The sequence below is a fragment of the Bos mutus genome, chromosome 5 (genome assembly GCF_027580195.1).
Source record: "Bos mutus isolate GX-2022 chromosome 5, NWIPB_WYAK_1.1, whole genome shotgun sequence".
Taxonomy (NCBI): Eukaryota; Metazoa; Chordata; class Mammalia; order Artiodactyla; family Bovidae; genus Bos; species Bos mutus.
In genome coordinates, this window is record NC_091621.1 from 5,892,195 (window position 1) to 5,913,966 (window position 21,772).

General features: G+C 38.0%; 1 protein-coding gene across 5 annotated transcripts in view; it reads left to right on the forward strand.

Annotated features, from left to right (window-relative positions):
* The window catches only part of SLC41A2 (solute carrier family 41 member 2), a 142,870-nt gene that overhangs the window by 68,705 nt on the left and 52,393 nt on the right, over positions 1-21,772 (forward strand). For all 5 annotated transcript variants that reach the window (XM_070370235.1, XM_070370232.1, XM_070370231.1 and 2 more), the window contains exons 4-6: positions 8,517-8,588; positions 13,625-13,769; positions 16,385-16,531. In XM_070370235.1, the coding sequence (XP_070226336.1) occupies positions 8,517-8,588; positions 13,625-13,769; positions 16,385-16,531 (364 nt within the window). The remainder of the gene's footprint in view (positions 1-8,516; positions 8,589-13,624; positions 13,770-16,384; positions 16,532-21,772) is intronic.

The following is a 21,772-nucleotide window of genomic DNA, read 5'->3' on the forward strand; positions in this document are numbered from 1 at the left end:
TACATTAGACTTTCCATTCAAACTGTAAAACTTCTAAATTAAAAAAAGAAAGTCCCCAATAATGACATTAATAACTCTGACATAATGTAGGTACTGTTACAGTCTCAGTATTTTTTCCTAAATTTGGCATAATTCTAAATTTTATGTTATTGTCTTACCCTCACTGTTAGATACAATTAAGAGTGCAAATTCCTATTATTAATCTTAATTTTAAGATATATTTCTTAAGTTATAACTACTAACCCATAGTCATAATTTTGTGGAGTGGAACTGCTTAAGTTTAATCAAGAACTGTTTTAATCAACTAGATTTTTAAGCTCTCTCCTCTTCTTTATAGCTTTTTTGAGGTATAATCAATCTACAAGAAACCAGACAAATTCAGTCTTCAGTTTGATGAGTTTCAATACATAGTATGTACCTGTGAAACCATCATCACAATCAGGATTATAAGCATATGCTTCACCCCTGACAATTCAGAAATATATTAGGGTGTGTGTGTATTTTAGCATATTAAGTTTTATTATTAAATATTTCAAGCATGTAACATTGTAATAGTGTTCCCAATTCAGTTGTGAACCTTCTCAGAGAATAACAGTTATAAAATCAGGATAATAGATTATTTGTAGATTATTGAAAGCCTACAAAACCAACTAGAAACTAGAGTTTACCCTTCAGTTCAGTTGCTCAGTCGTGTCCAACTCTTTGCAACCTCATGAACCACAGCACGCCAGGCCTCCCTGTCCAACACCAACTCCCGGAGTCCACCCAAACCCATGTCCATTGTGTCGGTGATGCCATCCAACGATCTTATCCTCTGTCGTCCTCTTCTCCTCCTGCCCTCAATCTATCCCAGCATCAGGGTCTTTTCAAATGAGTCAGCTCTCTGCATCAGGTGGCCAAAGTATCGGAGTTTCAGCTTCAATATCAGTCCCTCCAATGAACACCCAGGACTAATCTCCTTTAGGATGGACTGGCTGGATCTCCTTGCAGTCCAAGGGACTCTCAAGAGTCTTCTCCAACACCACAGTTCAAAAGCATCAATTCTTTGGCGCTCAGCTTTCTTTATAGTCCAACTCTCACATCCATACATGACCACTGGAAAAACCATAGCCTCGACTAGAAGGACCTTTGTTAGCAAAGTAATGTCTCTGCTTTTTAATATGCTGTCTAGGTTGGTCATAACTTTCCTTCCAAGGAGCAACCGTCTTTTAATTTCATGGCTGCAATCACCATCTGCAGTGATTTTGGAGCCCATAATAATAAAGTCAGCCACCGTTCCGCTGTTTCCCCATCTATTTGCCATGAAGTGATGGGACCGGATGCCATGATCTTCGTTTTCTAAATGTTGAGTTTTAAGCCGACTTTTTCACTCTCTTCTTTCACTTTCATTAAGAAGCTCTTTAGTTCTTCTTCACTTTCTGCCATAAGAATGGTGTCATCTGCATATCTGAGGTTATTGATATTTCTCCCCACAATTTTGATTCTAGCTTGTGCTTCCTCCAGCCCACAGCTTCTCATGATGTACTCTGCATATAAGTTAAATAATCAGGGTGACAATATGCAGCCTTGATGTACTCCTTTTCCTATTTGGAACCAATCTGTTGTTCCATATCCAGTTCTAACTGTTGCTTCCTGACCTGCATACATGTTTCTCAAGAGGCAGGTCGGGTGCTCTGGTATTCTGATCTCTTTTAGAATTTCCCACAGTTTATTGTGATCCACACAGTCAAAGGCTTTGGCATAGTCAATAAAGCAGAAATAGATGTTTTTCTGGAACTCTCTTGCTCTTTCAATGATCCAGTGGATGTTGGCAATTTGATCTCTGATTCCTCTGCCTTTTCTAAAACTAGCTTGAACATCTGGAAGTTCATGGTTCACGTATTGCTGAAGCCTGGCTTGGAGAAATTTGAGCATTTCTTTACTAGCATGTGAGATAAGTGCAATTGTGCGGTTGTCGAGCATTCTTTGGCATTACCTTTCTTTGGGATTGGAATGAAAATTGACCTTTTCCAGTCCTGTGGCCAGTGCTGAGTTTTCCAAATTTGCTGACATATTGAGTGCAGCACTTTCACAGTATCATCTTTTAAAATTTGAAATAGCTCAACTGGAATTTCATCACCTCCACTAGCTTTGTTCGTAGTGATGCTTCCTAAGGCCCACTTGACTTCACATTCCAGGATGTCTGGCTCTAGGTAAGTGTGAGTGATCACACCTTTGTGATTATCTGGGTCATGAAGATCTTTTTTGTACAGTTCTTTCTTCTGTGTATTCTTGCCACCTCTTCTTAGTATCTTCTGCTTCTGTTAGGTCCCTACCATTTCTGTCATTTATTGAGCCCATCTTTGCATGAAATGTTCCCTTGGTATCTCCCTTAAGAGACCATAACTGCAGTGGGTAAGAATGGCAAAATTTGTGGCTTCTTTTTCTTAATGGAATTCCCCAATCTCATGTGGTAGAAAACCCATAGTCTTCCCAACTTGAGGTGACAAAGTTCAAGGAGTCTGGCAAAAGAAAAAAAAGAACAAAAGTAGGCAAAAATGTGAAGCATCCTATACTTGAAAGACAAATACACTGGCTACAATTTGAGTTTTTGCGTTTTTTGACTAAGTGCCTTCTGTTATTATGCATACCCATAGTGGCAGAAAATTGAAGTTTTGGTGGCATGAATTATCAGATAACAGAGCTTGAAGCTGACAGAGCAGGTAGAAATTTATGGGGAAATCCCAGCAGCAAGAGAACTGCAAAGAGGATAAGCCCCAAAATCTGAGCATTAATTCTGTCCAAATCTTTGGCTGACCATTAAACTACATAGGTGAGGAGAGATCCTCCCCAAAAGCTGAGCTGAAAAGCAGTATTTGGTAGCTGGAAGAACCAAGCAGAGATATGAACTGCTGCACCTTGTGGGAGAGACAGTGGTTTGCAGTTTGAGTCTAGACCAATTAACTGCCTATTAGAAGGAAAATCCAGTTACCCTCAGCAGAACATAACATTATCCAGAGTTATTATAACACATTATTATAATGTCTAGTTTTTGACTGAAATCACTAGTGGAAAGAAACCAAACCCAAAAGTGTGATTCATATTCAGTCAACAGGAAGTGACTCAAAGTGGGCCCAGATGTCGAGTTTAACAAAATCTTCCAAAGCAGCTAATATAAATGTGTTCAAAGAAGTAAAGGAAAAAATGTTCAAAGAATTAAACAAATGTGTCTTAATGAGTGAATGTATCAGATTGGTGAGAGCAGAAGAAAGAATTCATGAACTTGAAGATAAATCAGTAGAAATTATTCAGTCGGAAAAAATAAGAGGAAAAGGTTGAAGACATCATAAATTGAGTCTTGGATATCTGACTGTATAATGATGTTGAACATTGTTGTTGTCATTGTTGTTCAGTTGCTCAGTCATGTCTGACTCTTTGCGACCCCGTGAACTGAAGCATGCCAGGCTTCCCTGTCCTTCACCATCTCCCAGAGCTTGCTCAAACTCATGTCCCTTAAGTCGATGAGGCCATCCATCCATCTCGTCCTCTGTCATCCCCTTCTCTCCCGCCTTCAATCTTTCCCAGCATCAGGGTCTTTTCCAGTGAGTCAGTTCTTTGCATCAGGTGGCCAAAGTATTGGAGTTTCAGCTTCAGCATCAGTCCTTCCAATGAATATTCAACGTTGATTTCCTTTAGGATTGACTGGTTTGATCTTACAGTCCACAGGATTCTCAAGAGTCTTCTCTAACACCACAGTTCAGAAGCATCAATTCTTTGGTGCTCAGCCTTCTTTGTGATGCAACTCACATCCATACATGACTACTGGGAAAACCATAGCTTTGACTAGACAGACCTTTCTTGGCAAAGTAATATCCCTGCTTTTTAATATGCTGTCTAGGTTTGTCATAGCTTTTCTTCCAAGGAGCAAGCGTCTTTTAATTTCATGGCTGCAGTCACCATCTGCAGTGATTTTGGAGCCCAAGAAATAAAATCTGTCACTGTTTTCATTGTTTCCCCATCTATTTGCCATGGGATGATGAGACCAGATGCCATGATCTTTGTTTTTTGGAATGTTGAGTTTCAAACCAGCTTTTTCACTCTCCTCTTTCACCTTCATCAAGAGGCTCTTTAGTTCCTCTTTGCTTTCTGCCATTAGTATGGGGTCTTCAGCATATCTGAAGTTATTGATATTTCTCCCAGCAATCTTGGTTCCAGCTTGTGCTTCATCCAGCCTGGCATTCCGCATAATGTATTCTCCATATAAGTTAATTAAGCAGGGTGACAATATACAGCCTTGATATACTCCTTTCCCAGTTTGGAAGCAGTCCATTGTTTCATGTCAATTTCTAATTGTTCCTTCTTGACCTTAATGCAGGTTTCTCAGGAGGCAGGTGAGATGGTCTGGTATTCCTGTCTCTTTAAGAATTTTCCACAGTTTTCCACAGTTTGTGCTCCACATAGTCAAAGGCTTTAGTGTAGTCAATGAGGCAGAAGTCGCTATTTTTCTGGAATTCTCTTGCTATTTCCATGATCCAACAGATGTTGGCAATTTGAGCTCTGGTTCCTGTGCCTTTTCTAAATCCAGCTTGAATATCTGGAAGTTCTTGGTTCACCTACTATTGACTCCTGGCTTGGAGAATTTTGAGCATTACTTTGCTAGCACGTGAAATGAGTGCAGTTGTGTGGTTTGAACATTCTTTGGCATTGCCTTTCTTTGGGATTGGAATGAAAGCTGACCTTTTCCAGTCCTGTGGCCACTGCTGAGTTTTCCAAATTTGCTGGTATATTGAGTGCAACACTTTCACAGCATCATCTTTTAGGATTTGAAATAACTCAGCTGGAATTCCATCACCTCCAGTAGCTTTGCTCATAGTGATGCTTCCTAATGCCCACTTGACTTCACATTCTAGGATGTCTGACTCTAGGTGAGTGATCACACCATCGTGGTTATCTGAGTCATTAAGATCTTTTTTGTTAAACATATGTGTGATATATTCGTATACTACATATGGTAAAAGTTTTAATACTTGACCAAACCAGGTAGTGGGAATATAAATGTTATTGAAGAGCATAAAAGCAATTGCTGTTGTATGAAATTATCTTTATAAAAGTTAAATTCATTGAAGTATAGTTTACATTTAATAATATATGTACATATTAACTGTATAATTTGATGAGTTTGACAAATATATTAAATGTGTATCTATCACCATCAACAAGGTACAGAACATTTTTCTCACCCTGATGCACTTTTGCTGTTAATTCAGCTGCCAGGTAATCCCTCTGACCTCAAGTAATCTCTGCTCTTTCAGTTACTTTTTTAGAATTTCATATAAATAGAATCATAATTTTTCTCATTGTTTATTCATATTCTCTTCCATTATGGCTTATTATAGGATATTGAATATAGTTCTCGTTGTTTATCCATTCTGTATGTAATAGTTTGTACCTATTAGTTCCAATCTCCAAATCCATCCCCCACCCTGTACTCCTTTCCCCTTGGCAACTGCAAGTCTGTTTTCTAGGTCTATGAGTCTCTGTTTCGTAGATATGTTCATTTCTATTATATTTTAGATTCAACATATAAGTGATATTATAGTATTTATCTATCTCTGTCTGACTTACTTCACTTAGGATAATCTCTAGTTGCATCCATGTTGCTGCAGATGGCATTAGTTCATTCTTTTTCATGGCTAAGTAGTGTTCGGTTAGATCTTTATCCATTCAACTGTCAATAGACATATATTTAGATTGTTTTCCTGTCTTGGCTATTGTAAATAGTGCTGCTATAAACATAATGGTGCATGTATCTTTTCAAATTATAATTTTTCCTGGATATATGCTCAGGAATGGGATTGCTAGATCATATGGTAATCATATTTAGTTTTTTGAGGTACCTCCATCCTATTCTCCATAGTGACTGTACCAACTTACATTCTTACCAACAGTGTAAGAGGGTTCCCTTTTCTCCACACCCTCTCCAGCATTTGTTATTGGTTGACTTTTTAGTGATGGCCATTCTGACCAGTGTGAGAACTCTCACCTCCTGATCTTTTCCTGTGCTCAGTTGCTCAGTCATGTCTTAGCAGCTACATGGACTGTAGCCCACCAGGCTCCTCTGTGTATGGAAGAATACTGGAGTAGGGTGCCATTTCCTACTCCAGAGTATCTTCCCATCCCAAGGATCAAGTCTCTTATTGTATTGGCAAGTGGATTATATCACTATCGCCACCTGGGAAGTCCACCCTTAACTTTAGTTTTCACTGGGATCCAGTCAACAATCTTTGATCTTAGAGGAGGAGTTTAAAAGTTTTTCTTTTGTTTCTTGTCCATTTTACCTACTTAAGAGTTCTGGAATCCCCAGAGTGGGGTTAAGCCAAGGAGGTCACGCTCTTTGGCCTAACTGTTGCCGCAAATAATTGCTAGTATTATATATCTCAGGGTAAATTTTTCTAGCCCCTTAAATATATATATTTTAAAACTGGGGTATAGAAAAGACTTGTTTGGCTTTTAATATTAGAGGGAGGGGTCCCTTTTGGCCCATTTAACCTGAGGGTAGTATAATAAGGGGCTTCTCCAGTGGCTCAGCAGTAAAGAATCTACCTGCAATGCAGGAGATGCAGGAAGACGTGGGTTCGATCCCTGGGTTGGGAAGATCCCCTGGAGCAGAGCATGGCCATCCACTCCAGTATTCTGGCCTGAAAAGTCCCATGGACAGAGGAGCCTGGTGGGCTACAATCCATAGGATCACCAAGAGTCATATATGACTGAAGGGACTGAGCACAGCACAGCACAGTGTAATAATATCAAATCTTGTTTTCATCACATAAATATCCATTTTATTTCTCCCATTTTAAATAACCATCTAAATATTTCTTAACTCCTTTTAAAATTTACCTTGTAGAAAGTAATAGCTAGACTTTCCTTACAAGTTTTTTGTTAACATTGATCACTCTAATACTCTTGTTAGTATCTGTAAGACCCATTGAGGGGAAGCAAAGAATACAAATGAAGCTTCTCAAACCAGTTTTTCTTATTTGTTTACTTATTTTGTTTTCCTAGACTGTAATGAATGTGTCTCCATTGATCATCAAGGGGTTCTGAAGTCTTGACATCTTGTACTTTTTCATGGAATCATTTTAGATTGATTCCTATGCCTGTAGACATCTTTCTAAAAGTTATTACAAATAACATGAGTTTCCCTTATACCTGTTTCTTAAACACTAAACCTGAGCTAGGTTTAGTGTTTAAACATAGGTTTAGTGTTTAAAGTATAAGCCACTCTTTAAACATGGCTTATACTTTATAAAGGAGAAGGCAATGGCAACCCACTCCAGTACTCTTGCCTGGAAAATCCCATGGACAGAGGAATCTGGTGGGCTACAGTCCATGGGGTCGCAAAGAGTCGGACACGACGGAGCGACTTCACTTTCACTTCACTTATACTTTATTCACTAGAGCAGAGACTCAGAGCTACAAACACAAGTTTTATGAATAATTCAGACTTCTGGGCTTAGGAAGCAAATAATACAAGTAAAGAGAGCAAGAATAATTATTCTAAAACACTGAAAAATCTTAATATGTGCATTTGCTTGATACTGTGAGACAACAGTCAAGAGTGAAGTTAGAGAACAGAATCTGTTTTCCAGATTGAAACAGGGAATGTTGATGTGGCACTTAACCTGTTGGTTTGAAACCAGTGAGCTAACCTATGGTTTGTCCATGGTTAACTACCCATAAATAATTACCCTTATGTATCTGTTACTTTACCCATTCATCTGTCTTCAATAACCAACCATATAATGAATAATTGAAACTTGGCTCAGTGAATTTTAGTAATGATTGCTTATTGCTTTCCAAATGACTGCATTAGAAAAACTATCAGGTTTGGATATATGTTTTTTGAATCCTAAGTTGTTGAAAAGTATGATTTAGCTTACAGAGCAGTTGAATGTGTGAATAAAATATTAATTTTTGAAGAATATTCTTCCATTTAGCCAACAGATATATACATTTTAATAGTGAGATACATTATCAACATTCATATGTGAACAATATAAATTTTTTATTGATAATTTTGACTTAGTTATGACTCAGATATAAATTATGTAATATGAATTATTTATTTACATCTGGTTTTTTGGTCAGTGCATAAGTTTTATGATGTGGAATTAAATGCTAGCATCTCAAAATTATGTAATTATTTATGTTGGGTCTCAGTAGACAAAATTTAACATATTAGGATGATGCTTGATGTTAGTTGTAAAATAACGGAGGGCAGGTGGACAATACTAACTAGTCCACTGGTTCTTTTGAGCTAGTAGTTAAGTTAAAAAAATTTTTTTTCTAAACATCTCAGGCAAGCTAAATATGAGATGCAAGACTTGTAGTGAATGTAGAACTATAGTTAATATGCAGTATAAGCTCATCAAATATACTAAAGGATTGTTTTTGGCTTTAATACTTAATATGCTATTTAAGCAGAATAGAGGACATATAGCTTACTCAGTGATACATGAAAATATTCATTTTAACAGGTAAACATTGGGAAGATGGATTCACCCATTGAAAAGTGGAACCTAATAATTGGCAACTTGGCTTTAAAACAGGTAAGTGATATGTATATGGGTATACACACACATATATTTATGAACAAATGATAGAATAAATGGATAACTTCTGAAAGTTTTCTTTTTCTAGAAACATCATATTTTTCTAAATATGGAAAATGTATAACATACAAAATATAGAGTAAATATAAAAAATATTTTCTCCCATATGTAATAGAGCCAGAATTTGAGTTAATATGTGTACAAATAAATATGTAGCACTTCATTGCTTAGATGCTATTTTTCTTTGACTTTTTAAAAGTAAATCTTCTAATTAAACTTCACTCATTTTTATATGATAGGATGTGTAAGCTGAATTTTCCTTAATTTGTTAATATTATCAGTGTTAATACAAATGAGCACATTAAATTGTCAATTATATATAGATCATCTACAGGTCTTTCTAATCTCAGGGGAATATCTCTTTCTCTCCCACTACCTGCTGCTATCCCCAAGACACAAGACTGCAGCTCCCAGCACCTCTTTAGCAAATCTGAGTTTATGAAGTGCTCGCTAATTAAAAAAAATTTTTTTTTTTTAATTTGGCTGCGCTGTGCAGCATGTGGGTTCTTAGTTCCCCTGCTAGGGATCAAACCTGTGCCCCCTGCATTGGAAGTACAGAGTTTTAACCACTAGACCATTGGAGAAGTCTGGCTCAACTAATTTTAATGTTAGGTCAACTCAGACGTAATGTTGAGAACGTGGTTGCAGAAAAGAAATTTCATGTTATGTTCAAAGACAAAGAAAGAAAGGCAGTTTTGGGATATAGGCTTTTAAAAGGTATCTGTGTTTCTAAGATCACAGGCTTAGAAACAAAATTTGAAATCTAGTCTCAGCTCTAGCAATCACCAGCTATATAATGTTTGTTAATTTAGCCTTTCTTCTATGTTTCATTTTCCTCTTCATTTCCATAGTGTTGCACTAGGGATACCCAAGATCCTTTTCAGCTTGAAACTGTAGGAATCTATACTGGAGTAATAAGCAGTATATCCAACAACCAGTAGGCTACTTATAAACTAATAAATGAAAATTTGAAAATATATCCTATTTTATTCTTTAAATACTGTAAACTCTTACTGAGTAATATGAGTTAGACTATAAATTATTCTAATAATTTTCCACCTCTGCTTTTGTTTTATTTTCTTAAGAAGCGCTCATCCTTTTTAAAAGATTTTTATTTATTTATGGCTGTGCTGGGTCCTCATTGCTGTGTGGGCTTTCTTTATTTACAGCAAGTAGGGGCTCCTCTCTAGTTGCGGTACGCGGGCTTTGCATTGCAGTGGCTTCTCTTGTTGCAGAGCACAGGCTCTAGGTGTGCAGACGTCAGTAGTCGTGACTCATGGGCTTAGTCGCTCGTCAGCATGTGGGACCTTCCCAGACCAGGGATGGAGCCCCTGTCCCCTGCATTGGCAGGCGGATTCTTAACCACTGGACCACCAGGGAAGTCCCCATCTCCGCTTTTAACTTTGCCTTTCACTCTTAGTCTCCGCCCTTCCCCTGCCATCCTCTCTTTCCATAACTGTTGGTCAGGATGAGAGCTAGAGATGGCTGGGGTTTCACTGATCCTATCATAATAGTGCCACAGCCTGAAGTCTGTGTCTGGGTCTCACTCCACCAAGGATGCATGAGAAACGGGGAACCCCACACGGGCTCATCAGGACCCAGTTGGTATAAGCCAGTGAGGCAGCAACTGGTTGGAGCCTAGTTACCTGTAGACAAAAGCAGAGGGGAGAAGAAAATAAGGTCAGGTGGGGGTGACATTGGTGCCATCTCTGAAGCTTTATCTGCTCCAGCTTGTGAGGGAGTAGACGGCTGGCTGGGGGAGTAGGGCGGGCTGGCAGAGCTCCTCTGACTTGAGGCTGGCTGTGGAGGGGATGGGTGGGGAGAGATGAGAAGGACAGAGGCACCTCATGCTGGCATTAGCTGGCGTTCGTGTTCTTCTGACTATTAAATGGGATCCCAAGCAGATGACCATCATAGAATTTCTTCACAATTGTACACAGTGGCCATCTCAACCTGTCCATAAATTGTCAAATAAGTAGGTATTTATTTATTTTTTGGGGGGGAACCCTAGAGTTCCCAATCTCATTGAAGAGTCATTCCCTCGCCAGGATAGATGTATCATGTGTTCACGTCTATTTAGGCCCATGCCTCCTGTTAACCTCCACAGCTCCTCCTTAACCTGGAGTTTGCTCTTCTCTTGGGTACAATTGGGTCTTTCCTTTGCAGGTTTACACAATAGGACTTCTTTATCTCAGCTGTGTGTGTGTTACAATGTCTTCCATAGGCTCCCTAGTTCTGTATTTCATTTCCAAGAAACAAAAACTCTGCATTTTATTTACAAGAAAAACCTTGGAGTCACAGTATTAGAATTTAAATTATTAATTTTATTGCTTTTACATATATTATTTACTAACCAGGATCAGGACTGCAGGTCAGGAAGCAACAGTTAGAACTGTACATGGAACAACAAACTGGTTCCAAATAGGAAAAGGAGTACGTCAAGGCTCCATATTGTCACCCTGCTTATTTAACTTATATGCAGAGTACATCATGAGAAACACTGGACTGGAAGAAACACAAGCTGGAATCAAGATTGCCGGGAGAAATATCAATCACCTCAGATATGCAGATGACACCACCCTTATGGCAGAAAGTGAAGAGAAACTAAAAAGCCTCTTGATGAAGGTGAAAGTGGAGAGTGAAAAAGTTGGCTTAAAGCTCAACATTCAGAAAACGAAGATCATGGCATCTGGTCCCATCACTGTATGGCAAATAGATGGGAAAACAGGCTCCAAAATCACTGCAGATGGTGACTGCAGCCATGAAATTAAAAGACGCTTACTCCCTGGAAGGAAAGTTATGACCAACCTAGATAGCATATTAAAAAGCAGAGACATTACTTTGTCAACAAAGGTCCCTCTAATCAAGGCTATGGTTTTTCCAATGGTCATGTATGGATGTGAGAGTTGGACTGTGAAGAAGGCTGAGCACTGAAGAATTGGTGCTTTTGAACTGTGGTGTTGGAGAGTCTTGAGAGTCCCTTGGACTGCAAGGAGATCCAACCAGTCCATTCTGAAGGAGATCAGCCCTGGGATTTCTTTAGAAGGAATGATGCTAAAGCTGAAACTCCAGTACTTTGGCCACCTCATGAGAAGCTTGACTCATTGGAGAAGACTCTGATGCTGGGAGGGATTGGGGGCAGGACGAGAAGGGGACGACGGAGGATGAGATGGCTGGATGGCATCACTGACTCGATGGACGTGAGTCTGAGTGAACTCCGGGAGTTGGTGATGGACAGGGAGGCCTGGCGTGCTGCAATTCATGGGGTCGCGAAGAGTCGGACATGACTGAGCAACTGAACTGAACTGAACTGAACCAGGATCAGACATTTCTTTGTCCACAAAGGTCTGTCTAGTCAAGACTATGGTTTTTCCAGTAGTCATGTATGAATATGAGGGTTGGACTAAAAAGAAAGCTGAGCATTGAAGAATTGATGCTTTTGAACTGTGGTGTTGGAGAAGACTCTTGAGAGTCCCTTGGACTGCAAGGAGGTCCAGCCAGTCCATCCTAAAGCAGATCAGTCCTGGGTGTTCATTGGAAGGACTGATGTTGGAGCTGAAACTCCAATACTTTGGCCACCTGATGGGAAGAACTGACTCATTTGAAAAGACCCTGATGCTGGGAAAGATTGAGGGCAGGAGGAGAAGGGGACGACAGAGGATGAGATGGTTGGATGGCATCACCGACTCAATGGACATGGGTTTGGGTGGACTCTGGGAGTTGGAGATGGACAGGGAGGCCTGCTGTGCTGCAGTTCATGGGGTCACAAAGAGTTGGATATGACTGAGCAACTGAACTGAATTGAACCAGGATCAGAATGCCGAAGTATCTTAACAACTGGTACTAGCATAGTGATGCTTGTAGCTCCGCACTAAATCTGCTGCAATGAAAGATCTGGGGCTAGAATCCAGACTATCTGAACTTGCTAGCCTGGCTTTTCCATTAATTTACTCTATGACAAAATCAGAATACTTGGGTTTTTCATCTGGAGCCCTGGATTTCAGTACATGGATTAGCTTCAGAGAGTCTCTGAGCACACAGAAATTCTGCTCAAAATTTTGACTGCATGGTGTTTTCGTGAAGAGAAGAATCTATAAAACTTTCACCAGATTGTCAAAGGAGTCCATGACACAAACACAAAAAGAATAAGTGAACTAGAGGTGCCTTTAGGGTTTCTTTTGGTTCTAGCATTCGTCTAATGTGATTCTAAGAGTTCACAGTGTGACTTTTTTTAGTTGCTTTTTTTTTTTTTTTTTTGAGGGTTGCTTTGTGCTTTCCACTTTCACTGTGGAAAGTACTTTATATATTCATGTAATTCATTTAAATACAAAATAACCCTTCCATGTTCAATATTACCATTTTTCAGATTCGGAGCTGAAGTTTTTAATAGCTGTTTGTGAGGTTATTTTTTAATGTCTGCCTCTCCCATTGACCAGGAGCTCTATGAGAGCAGGGAATAAATTTGTTTTGACCACTGCTGTAGCCTAACACCAGGCATAGCACCTTGTATATAGTAGACCCTAAATTAATGCTTGTTGAATAACTTACCACAGATTAAGTGTATAGCTAGGAATGAAACCCTTATCATTTGATTATAGAATTCAGTCTCCTGCCAATACTGCCTCAAGAGTCAGACTTAAGCTACGTGGATTGGGTACTTTTCAGTCTTAAGGTTGGTATTTTCTTAGATGATCTATGGATTTCACCACCAAAGTCACTTAAGATGCTTGTTAAAAATACATTCCTAAACCCCATTCCATACCTACTGCTACCAGATCAGGACATTTTGAGAACCCACTAGCTTAGGGAATAGTAAAACTAAAATGTAGTAGCCTCTTCAAAAGGTAAGGCAACTTAGTTACCATATATAATACTTTCTTTTGACTCCTTATATGCCTATTGACATCATCAAATAAAAAAATGTGTTTTCTCAATGAATAATTCAGTTGGGTTTTATTAAATATTTTTTTAAGGTTCAAGCAACAGTAGTTGGCTTCCTAGCAGCTGTGGCAGCAATTATATTGGGTTGGATTCCAGAGGGAAAATACTATCTTGATCATTCCATACTTCTGTGCTCTAGCAGTGTAGCAACCGCCTTCATTGCATCGCTCCTGCAGGGTAAGTAAATTTCAGTGTCTACTCTGCAATCTCTACTTTCTAATTATTCATTTTCCATGTTAGCTATTTTTACTTAACTGATATTTTTTCATTATTTTAAAAAAACAGAGAAAAGTTATCTACAACTTTTCAAATAGCTTATTTCAGATATATTTATATGTATCACATGTAAACCTTAGCATACAGAGCAATCTTCCTAAGGTTGTGTCCAGGCTTTAGGTCCCCTGGTACAGCTCCCAAACAAGACCAGGAAAACAGCCTAGAGATTTTATTTGTCTCTGTAAGTTAAATTAATTGAGAAGCTCCTTTCTGGAAATCATGCAGAAGATTTGCTAGCTTGTCATTTGAGTAACAAGTATTCCAGGAATTCTAGATTTCAAAAGCTGTCCCTCCGTTAAAATTTTTTGAAGTTTCAGATTTCAGAAAAAATTCCTTTACTGTCTGTGGCAGTAGAAGTATAACCATATGCTTAACATAGCATATTGTTGGCTATAGAATGTTAAATAGCCAGAAGGTTTTTTAGTTGGGATACCATTTTTATATTGATTTATTTATATGAACTTCACACTAGAGAACTAGATTATGGAATCATAATCATAAAGACTTGTTAATTTTTATTTATAATTGCCATCTTCTCATTTTATATCACCAGCAAGGTTAAAAATGGAATACTCTCATATCAGGTGATCTCATACAATGAAGGTAACTTTTGGGGCTAGATTCTGATAATTTGGTGGCTCAGACTGTAAAGAGTCTGCGTGCAATGCAGGAGACCCGGGTTCGATCCCTGGGTTGGGAAGATTCCCCTGGAGAAGGAAATGGCAACCCTCTGCAGTATTCTTGCCTAGAAAATACTGTGGGTGGAGGAGCCTGGCAGGCTACAGTCCATGGGGTTGGAAAGAGTCAGACACAACTGAGCGACTTCACTTTCTTTCTTTTCTAATAATTTAGAAGCTCTTATTAAAATTAAGACCTGACTACAAAAATATTTTCAAGCATTTTGTTTTAGTACTCAAATTATACCAAGGGTAGTATCTTGTCTTTATATAGAATTACTGGAATTGACTGATGTTAACACGGGTAAAGCAGAGTGAAGTTATGCTATTGGAAAATTGATTTCCAGTAAGAAAAAGTGTTAAAGCATTAACACTATTACTTTAGACTCAATTGCTTCTGTTTTCTCTCTAGTTTCATTTAGAAAGAATTGTTTGAAAAATTTCAGACTAACAAGTATCTGTATTGCCTGGGATTTTTAAAACTTTAAAATTCAGATTTAAAAAATATATGTCTACACCTTTATTTTGAATAATGTATATTCCAATTTTTTAGTAACTTGACCTTTATATATGTAGAGCAGATGGTATTGAACCACCTTTTGTAGGTGAGAAAACTGACTTAGGTAAGTAGGCTTATATAATTTCATAAGATTATGAACATAAAAATCAGATTTAAAACCTGTTTCTTGACTCCCAACTCTTTTCACTGGTCCATGATGGCAAAATAACTTGTTTTCAGCTGAAAAGTTAAATAGCATTCTGTCATAGGAGAACTTTCCACATTGATTTTTAAATGTACTAATTTTGAAAAAAAAAATTATATGATTACATCTTATATAATTATTGTAATATACATTTAAATGTTTCCCTGCTATGTTTTTTTTTTCCTATTTACAATGATATTATGGGAAAGGTAGGTCCATAGATTGAAAAAGCCTCCAGAATATAAGATGTGAGGCATTGAACCAAGACAAAATTTATACTTTTAATAATTTGGGCCTTACGGGTAGTAGGAAAAACACTGTTACAAGCTGTGTGACCTTAAGCAAGGATTTAATTTATGCTTAGCATGTAAATTAACTAATCTTAAATTTTCTCTGTACTGCATCCTCTTAAAATGTTGGCATGAGAAAATCTGTCCAGTATGGTGTAGATATGATGTTACCATTTTTCTCCCATTTCTATATTCGAGAATATGAGGATTTAAATGTACAAGAACCCAGTCACATTTTCATCTTCTGTTGTTGTAGGTTTATAGACAGAAACTTTGGGGTTTAAGAATATCCTGTACAAACACTGCTTCTTGTATTCTGACCTCCAGTGTTCAAAATTTAATTACTCTTCTCTTCCTAATACTTCAACACTTTTTAATAAAAAATGGGGCAAGCATTTCTGGCTACCTCTGTGTAAACAAATCTGGTTTTGTTGGCCTCCTTCTCAGTTGCTATATGTGTAAATATAACTCACCTTTCTTTGACATTTTCATACTTTATTTGAGGGTTAAAATAAAATCTTTGGCTTTGTACACATGAATACATTACATCCAAGACATGCATGTTACTAAATTGGAAACTTTAATGTTATTTTACAGTAGCCTTTCAGGTCTCTAAATGCAACACTGAACTTCTCACATCTTTTGTGATCCCTACTTGGAATTTGTTGAAAGACACTTTACCAAAACATTCAAGTAAAATGTTTTGTTTGCTTTAGTCAGCTTATCTAAGCAGCCTAACGGGAACTGATGCGCTGTTTGTCTAGTGTGTGTACTTCAGTGTTTAGGGGAATGGATTTTCTTTAAACCATAGCACAAAAAGTAATTAACTTTTTTTTTTCCCCTAGGAATAATAATGGTTGGGGTTATCGTTGGCTCAAAGAAGACCGGTATAAACCCTGATAATGTTGCTACACCCATTGCTGCTAGTTTTGGTGACCTTATAACTCTTGCCATATTAGCTTGGATAAGTCAGGGTTTGTACTCCTGTCTTGGTAAGTTGACCTGAAATTAAATATAATGCGTTATTCAGAGTCTCTTTAAATAAATATTGTTGCAGCAATATCATGACTCACAGTGGCCTTCATCTGTGTTGGAACTGTGGTTGAGGCTGATTAGAACAATCACTGCTACTTGCTGTACACCTACTATATGTTGAGGTTATCACATACTTCTTCTCTTCATAAAGAATCTAACACTCTAAAAGATAAGGAATATCATCTCTGATTTCAGATGAGAAAACTGAGTGTCATAGAGGTTATGTGAAGGTTGAATGCAAGTCTGTCATAGTCTTTGAATTCTCTCCTCTGAATGTGTAGCGCTGAGGCATCAACCCACAGGATTCTGAAACATGTTGCACTGTTGTCTCAGAGCATAAGGTTGTGCTTGAAATTTAGTGATTTCCCCCCATATCAGAAACCAGTGTGGCAATTAATAATAGCAGCTGAAAAATCACCATGAAAATTAGCCTGAGTGTTGTGGGTATTTGAAGTTATATATGCAATTCCTGATAATAGTTATTGGGTATTTATAGAATCTAATGAATTGTTTTAATGCAAATTTATACTCCGGAACTATTGTCAATGTAAATGTATATGATTTGTGAACATACATTTAGTGCTAAAAGTTGATTGTAGTTTCGTTTTTTTAGATGCCAAATTTTTAAAAAAATTTAAAGAAAATATAAAACCACAGTAATACAAAAAGAGAGAAAGGTAGTTTATCAGCCAAACCAGAAGCAAACATATATTCACATATCCTCATATATTTTCATGGATTCTAGACAGATTTATGGTATACTTTAGAATAAGTCTAAAAGTACATTTGGTTTGAAGAAGTCAGAATCTCAGATAAATGTTTTTGAACTAAAGAAAGAGCTTTAACCTAACCAAGGCAGTGATTTTCTGCTACCTTTGGGGATATCAAGAGAAGCTTCATTTAGTATATAAAATTACCTTACATTATTTAATGAGTGATATAAAAAGCAGTACTCATTAAGACGATGTATATATTCAAGGAAAATTCTCTTTTGGAAGATAAGATGTGTCTACGTGTTGTAAGGTAGAAGACAATAAATGATCAAGGACCCAAATATAAGATCTTGTTCCCATAACAGATAAAGGTATAGTATTTGTACCCTTGAGTATTCAAATTACTGTGAAGTAATTTGTAACACATTTCTCAGCTGCCTGCTAAATACCAGGGTGTCTCCCCAGTTAAAGCCATTGAAGAATGTTACTATAACTGTGACAGTTATTATAATGAGACAGACTAAATATTATGATATTTCATATGAGGAAAATCTCACTTTTTAAATTTATTTCTAAAAATTATATAAGTGGTAAACTCTCCTTACAAAAGACTTAATAAAAGTGTGTTATTCTCTAAAAATTTTAGTATCTTGAGTGTTATAGATGATACAATAGTGTTTAAGTCAGGAAATAAAAAGTGAAATATAATGATAATAGTATAGATCATAATTTTGTGAAAAATAGTTTTATTATCAAATATTGCTTAGACTTTTCTAGGCCTGTGTTCTGAAAGTTGACGCATCATTATTCAAGATGAATTCATTAAAACAGAATCTTTTATGCTTCGTCAGTATCATTTTGATTCCTTAAAATGATATGGTTTTAATGGGCTGCTGATTGATTCTGGTTAATTTGAAGGTGTTTCTGAAGTCACTGTTTGCATTATGAGCACTAGGGGGCCTCGTAGCACCAGCAGTTGGAATCCTAGTACTGAGGGTGTTCTGAACAGAGGTTAGAAATGGGCACAGACAGTGGGGACACATGTACACCCATGGCTGATTCATGTCAGTGTATGGCAAAAACCACCACAATATTGTAAAGTGATTAGCATCCAATTAAAATAAATTAATTTTAAAAAATTCCAAGATCCCCTCATGTTGCCGAGTGGGATGCCTACCTCTAGGAAACAAAGGTTTAATTCCTGAACTATTATATATTGGAAACACTTAGCAGTCTTCAGAGATAAAAAGAGGGTTTCATGGCAACCATAGGCTTTGGTTGTAAATAGAGGCCGTGAATTGTGTGGCTATGAAAGAACCGAACACCGAGAAGTCTCACTTGACTCCCCACTTAAGAGTTTTGGATATTCGGAAATGACTTTGACTAGCTCCCCTGGTGGTCTGTGGGCTTTGGCATGTGTACGAAGACTCACTCCACAGTCATTCAATGCGCAACCTTTCTTTCGCTCCCAATAAAATGTGCTGATTTCTGATGCCTGAAGTAAATATGAAATTTCCCCCCTTCCCGCCTATCCAGTCCTCCAAAACAAACAAGACAAAAGAAACTAAGCTTTGTTTACTCTTCCTGAGTTTATTTTGTCACAGCCCTGGGGAAGCCTCCATTGCTTAGTGAACAGAGTTGGAGTTTAAGCCTGGTGTTCAGGCCTCTTGGAGACTTAACCTTCTCAAGCTCCCAGCCGCCCCTCCCTTTCTTATATTCCAGCCAAACTCCAACATTTACTGATTCTCATACATGCTGGTGTTTTTTGTCGTTTCTTTCTTATGTTATCCCCCTCCTCTCCCTGAAGGTCAATCAGAATCGTCATTTTGCAGTACTAAATTAATAGATTTCCCTAATCTTAGGTAAACTTTTCTCCCCTGAATTCCTATAGCATGTTATTGACATTTCTCTTAAGACATTCTTTACACTTGGCCAGTCATTATAGCTTTTAAAGTAAATGTGTCTTCCCTTATAAAGGTATAAAGGAAGGACAAAACTGTCTTTATTTTATGTATTTGTTTTGTAGACCCCATATATTGTATACATAATGAGTGTTAAATAAATAGCACTTCATCACATGCTTTATTCTTTTTGAAAGCTATCCAGTTAATGTGTGTAGAAATTATTAAGGAAGTGGTGTTATATATGGAAAACGGAGGACAGATATCCCTCTGAATGACTTTGCCACAGTACCTACCCCATAACATAATAGATTGTAATGAAAAAAAAAATGATCCTTTTAGAGAAGACATAGTATACGGAAGTTATTGGAAGCGTATACTGCCTTAGCAGAAAGTACAGTGTAATCTAAGCTCTAGATTATGATATGCTTAGATTTGACTTGCAGAGAAAATATAAAGGCATTTATTTATTCATACAGTAATGTTTAAACATATAGTAACCTTTTTTATTGGGATATAATTGCTTTACAAAGTTGTGTTAGTTTGTGCTGTACAACAAAGTGGATCAGCTATATGTGTCTGTATGTATATATAGCAGGTCTTCCCTCTTAACTCAGACGGGAAAGAATCTGCCCACAATGCAGGAGACATGGGTTCAATCCCTGGGTTGGGAAGATCTCCTAGAGAAGAGAATGGCTATGTATACAAGTATTTTGCCTGGAGAATTCTATGGACAGAGGAGTCTGGTGGGCTACACTCCATGGGGTCGCAAAGAGTCGGACATGACTGAGCAACTAACAAACGTATATCCTGTCCCTCTTGAGCCCCCATCCCATTCCTCTAGGTCATCAGAGCACTGAGCTGAGCTCCCTCTGCTATACAGCAGCTTCCCACTAGCTATCTATTTTACACCTGGTAGTGTATATATCAGGGGCTTCCCAGGTGGCACTAGTGTAAAGAACCTGTCTGCCAGTGCAGGAGATGTAAGAGACATGGGTTTGATCCCTGGGTTGGAAAGATCCCCTGGAGAAGGGGATGGCAAACCACTGCAGTATTCTTGCCTGGAGAATCCCATGGACAGAGGAGCCTGGCAGGCTATAATCCATGAGGTCACAGAGTCGGACATGATTGAGAAGCTAATACTTTTCAGTGTGTATAAAAATATGTAGCAGTCTTTAAAAGCTATTGTGTGCTAAGTCACTTCATCCTTTAAAAAGCTATTAAAAGCGTCTAAAGTTGGGCCAGTAACAGAAATAGCTGTACACAATGATTGTTGCCTTTTCTTTTTCTTGACTGCATAATTTTTAAAGGATTTTAAACACTCTTTTTTTCTGCTACTGCTGCTAAGTCACTTCAGTCGTGTCCGACTCTGTGTGACCCCAGAGACGGCAGCCCAGCAGGCTCACCCATCCCTGGGATTCTCCAGGCAAGAACACTGGAGTGGGTTGCCATTTCCTTCTCCAAACTATGTGGTTATATAATTCTTGTATGCACAATGTGTATACTGATTGGAAAAATTATCAGCTTTTCTCTTTTCAGGCAAGATCTGAGCAGCAAAATGTTGGCTCATTTTAACTTTAGAAAGATGGCTTAAGAAGAAATAAGCTCTAAGAACAGTAATAGCCTCAGGTTGTTACTTGGGTCCTGTGGAGACTAATGGGGAGGCCACCTGTAATGTATTTACAAAACATTCTAGAGTATCACTGCCTTGATGTGGTGGTGTGAGTAGAATCTAATATCATTGTGCATGTCACTCTTATACAGAGTTCTTTAGTCCTGAACATCCCCAGTTTAGAGTGACTCCTATAAGGGCCGTTTAGTGAGAAAATTCTGATGACTATTATAAAGGGCATTTTAAAAATTATTTCCAACTTTCCATGCCCATTTATTTGTTATTCACACACAAACAGCTAACATATAAAAATGTCACTCATAGCAGCTACATATTTAGGAAGGATTTAGGGTGAAAATAAGGAGTGCTGTTAATGAAATTGGGCTTCCCTTGTGGCTCTGCTGGTAAAGAATCCGCCTGTAATGCAAGAGACCTGGGTTCGATCCCTGGGTTGGAAAGATCCCCTGGAGAAGGGAAAGGCTACCCACTCGGTATTTTGGCCTGGAGAATTCCATGGACTGTATTGTCCATGGGGTTGCAGAGTCAGACATGACTGAGTAAATTTAACTTCATTTCATTAATGAAACTATGTAATAATAGTTGCAAAACACCACCAGTTCAGTTCAGTCACTCAGTTGTGTCCAACTCTTTGCGACCCCATGGACTGCAGCACGCCAGGTATCCCTGTCCATCACCAACTCCCAGAGTTTACCCAAACTCATGTCCATTGAGTCGGTAATGCCATCCAACCATCTCATCCTCTGTTGTCCCCTTCTCCTCCTGCCTTCAATCTTTCCCAGCATCAGGGTCTTTTCAAATGAGTCAATTCTTCGCATCAGGTGGCCAATGTATTGGAGTTTCAGCTTCAGCATCAGTCCTTCCAATGAATATTCAGGACTGATCTCCTTTAGGATTGAATGGTTGGATCTCCTTGCAGTCCGAGGGACTCTCAAAAGTCTTCTCCAACACCAC